The sequence below is a fragment of the Vicia villosa genome, linkage group LG7 (genome assembly GCF_029867415.1).
Source record: "Vicia villosa cultivar HV-30 ecotype Madison, WI linkage group LG7, Vvil1.0, whole genome shotgun sequence".
Classification (NCBI taxonomy): Eukaryota; Viridiplantae; Streptophyta; class Magnoliopsida; order Fabales; family Fabaceae; genus Vicia; species Vicia villosa.
The window spans coordinates 84,824,112-84,827,824 of record NC_081186.1 but is presented as its reverse complement, the minus strand read 5'-3'; the positions used below and the strand labels follow the sequence as shown (position 1 = coordinate 84,827,824).

General features: G+C 31.9%; 1 protein-coding gene across 2 annotated transcripts; it reads left to right on the top strand.

Annotated features, from left to right (window-relative positions):
- Nucleotides 1–387: 387 nt before the first annotated feature.
- Nucleotides 388–2,368, top strand: LOC131617651 (dehydration-responsive element-binding protein 2A-like). 2 transcript variants are annotated; one of them, XM_058888907.1, is made up of 2 exons: nt 388–540; nt 818–2,368. In XM_058888907.1, the coding sequence occupies exon 2, from the start codon at nt 896–898 to the stop codon at nt 2,105–2,107; it is 1,212 nt and encodes a 403-aa protein (XP_058744890.1). In that variant the 5' UTR covers nt 388–540; nt 818–895; the 3' UTR covers nt 2,108–2,368. The 2 variants fall into 2 exon arrangements, with proteins under 2 accessions (XP_058744890.1, XP_058744892.1); XM_058888909.1 differs by having other exon boundaries at nt 406–540; nt 750–2,368.
- The last annotated feature ends 1,345 nt before the right edge of the window (nt 2,369–3,713 follow it).

Below are 3,713 nucleotides of genomic sequence, written 5' to 3'. Positions count from 1 at the left end.
AGCGAAGTGTAAAGTATAAAAGTAAAATCTAAATTAAGAAAAAAGATATTTTAAAATATTAACATCCTATAATAATATTAAAGTTAATTAAATATTATATATTGTAGATCTCAACATAAGATATTTTTCCAATAAATATCTAGAAGGATTTTCTCAAATCAATGGCATAATCGAAAATATTTCCACAATCAATGGACCTATCGGAGACATTCTCGAAATAAATAAACACAAAACTTGTGAAGAAGGAAAGCGAAACGAGCGTGTCAGTTATTCGGGAAGGTTCGTGTCACACGTGCCACACGGCTCGGGATACCGAAGCAAAACAAAACGATTAAGAAAACGCCACGTCACCAAATACCGAACCACAATTTAATAATATCAGAAATATCTAGAGAAAGGTTATAAATAGATATTTCAGTGTGCCAAATCAAAAGTTTCTGAAATCCGCTAAACACAAACACAAACAAACCTTGTACAAATCAAAACAATAACGTAGTTAGGTTCCATTGTTTCGAAGCTGAAGCGTCTTCTTACTATCAGGTATTAGTTTCATTGCAGTTTTTTTTTGGTTTTGTTTATGGATTTTGCTTCTTTGAATGAATCTTGCTCACCAAGTGTTTGATTTATTGTTTCTATTACTTGGTGGCTAAGAAAAATCAGTTTTTGATTTGTTTTATTCATTTATTGTTATTTATTATTATTTATAGCAGTATATTGTGATGTTCAACTTGTTCTTTTCCACTTTTTAGGTTTGATCTTCTTGGAGTTTTCTTGAGACTGTTCTTGATTTGGTTCTTTCTTCTTGTTCTCTTAACAGATTGTGAATTGGTGTGGAAAAACTGAGTTATTTGGGAAGTGGTGTTCTGGTTAACCCTAAATTTGTAAATTTGTGAAGATGGGTGCTACTGTTTATGATCAAAGTTTTAATGTTAATCTTGCGCCTTTGGAACCATCTAGAAAGAGGAAAACTAGGAGTAGAGGAAAGGGGACTAAATCTGTTGCTGAGATTCTAGCGAAGTGGAGGGAATACAATGAACATCTTTATGCAGAGGGTGGTAAACCGAAGCGGAAAGCGCCGGCGAAAGGTTCGAAGAAAGGGTGTATGAAAGGGAAAGGAGGGCCTCAAAATTCAGAGAATAGATATAGAGGTGTTAGACAGAGGACTTGGGGGAAATGGGTTGCTGAGATTAGGGAACCGAATAGAGGGAGTAGGCTTTGGTTAGGTACTTTTCCTACTGCTCAAGAAGCTGCTCTTGCTTATGATTATGCTGCGAGAGCTATGTATGGTCCTTCGGCGCGGCTTAATTTTCCTCATATATCGGATTATAGTTCTATTTGTGAATCTTTGAAGGACTCTTCTTTGGTTGCTGATAGCTGTCCTTGTTCTTCAGTGGCAACTTCTGAAACTGTGTCTAGTCATTCTGAGGTTTGCGCCCTTGATGATGTTAAGGAGATACCTAAACTACCCGTGTATATGAACAATACTGTTGATGTTTTTAATAAAGATTATGAAGTTTCGTCTCCGACTAGTAGAATGAAGCAAGAGCCAAAGGATGAGCATGTTCATATAATAGACCCTGGTATTGATGAAATCAAAGATGCTAAATCAGAAGGAATACAAACACAGACACAGGCACATGATGTTGTGCAGGTTGAAGAAGGTGTATGTAATGACCAGATGGATTTATCATGGATTGATAACTTTGACTTCAATGGTGATTGCTTGAAGAATTTTACAATGGATGAGTTTTTTCATGTGGATGAGCTTTTGGGACATATAGACAATAATCCAATAACTGATGAACATGGGATGATGCAAAATTTGGATTTTGGACAAATGAGTTTTCCTGAAGAGAGCAATCCTCAAGAGAGCCATCCTCAGGTTGGAACTGAAACTACTACTTCAAGCTTCTTTTATGAATTGGAAAATCCAGATGCTAAGCTGTTGGGGAGTCTGCCTCATATGGAGGAGAACACAACACCAGGTGTTGATTTTGGATTAGATTTCTTAAAAACAGAAGAGCCTGGGAACTATAATGATGCACTTGGAGATACACTATTTCCTGTTCTGGACTATGATGTGAATCATGCATCAAGGCCAATGTAAGGAAGTGAAGGAAGAATGATTAGAGAAGACTTTATGCACAAATTTGCCTCACTAGTAGCTTGGTTCTTATTTCTGTTGGTTCTTTTCCTTTTAGAATGAAATTCTCTGCAGTTTTTTTTTGAAAAATGAGGAATTTAGCTGACAACATTTGTTTATTTTTTTGGTTACTTTATTTTCTGGGTTTAGTTTAGACTACCTTAGAACTTATGTACAGTGCTGTATAGGTCTAATACTACATGTTGACCACTGATTTTGATGTTACTTTTTTTTGTTCAGTTGCACAAATATATGTATAAAATTTAATGTTTTCTTAGTGTAATTTTGATTATGTTTTATAAGTTATTAATGTATCTAGTGGAACTAATAACATCATATAATATATATAAGAAATCTAAGGATGTAAAATGTAATGCCTCAATTGAGCTTTAGGGAATGACCATGATTTGTGTGAATGGAAGAAAAAAAAACTAGGTAAAACATTACAAAGAAATCATACCAGATTGTTTATGTGCATTGTTTATCTCAAAATTGTTCTATGTAGTAACTTAAATATTGCTCTGTCTCTAATTTAAAATGTATCTCTAAAAGTTACAAACCACATTTTATGAAAAAAATAGTTTGAAATATACTTCTGAAATAAATATACTTCCGTATTTTTGTTATCCACAATGTATACTTGCTTGATAAAGTAGGACTGTCAAGTTCATGTCATGTTCAAAAGCATATTATATCTATAATTACAGACAAAAATCATATAGATTTGGATTGTCAAAGTTTGGCGTATGTTTCCAAGACACTGAATCGATTAGTTCATACTTGTTAAATATTTATGAATGACTTAGTTCTTTAGTTCTAGAATGGACGTTATAATAAAATACAAAATAGGTGACAACTTCTCTACCCATCTTAAAAAGTTGGGTAGTCTACCTTCAACCAATCAGAAGATCTCATTTAATTTTAACATATTTAATTAATTATAAAATAATACAATTATTTGATGTTTCAAGACATTTTACATTGGAGGTAATTTTACCCAATTTTTTTAATTTTTTTAATTGGGTAGATAAGAATTCACTTACAAAATATAGTGTATATGGGATAATTTTGGAAATACATCTTCAGACTAAATTTTCAAATATCAAGTGAGATTCACTTGGATTTTAAAAGATATTTTTTAAAATTCTCTGTTTTTTCAAAATTTAGGATGTGATGGGCAATTCTCGTTATTTTATTTTTTGAATGTTTATTCCATTCTAAGTGGTAAAAAAATTATAAGGGGTGTTTCTTTCAAGGATGCAAATTTATTAGAATATTTATGATTCTAATGTTTGTTTCAAGTTTTAAAAAATTATATCCTAGAAATTTTTTATTCCCAGAAATTTATTTTCCACATAGTTTTGTATCTTTCAATTCTTATGTTATAGGGTTAGAATCTTATATTTCCATGAGAATAATAATTAACCACCTATAACTTCTCACTTTCAACTACTTTAATTCATCCTCTATTTTTTTTAAAAATAATCCAAAGATGCATTTATGGATTAATTACATATGCATCACTTGCATTTCACAGCTTCATTTTGATATAAATTGATTCATAGTGCAT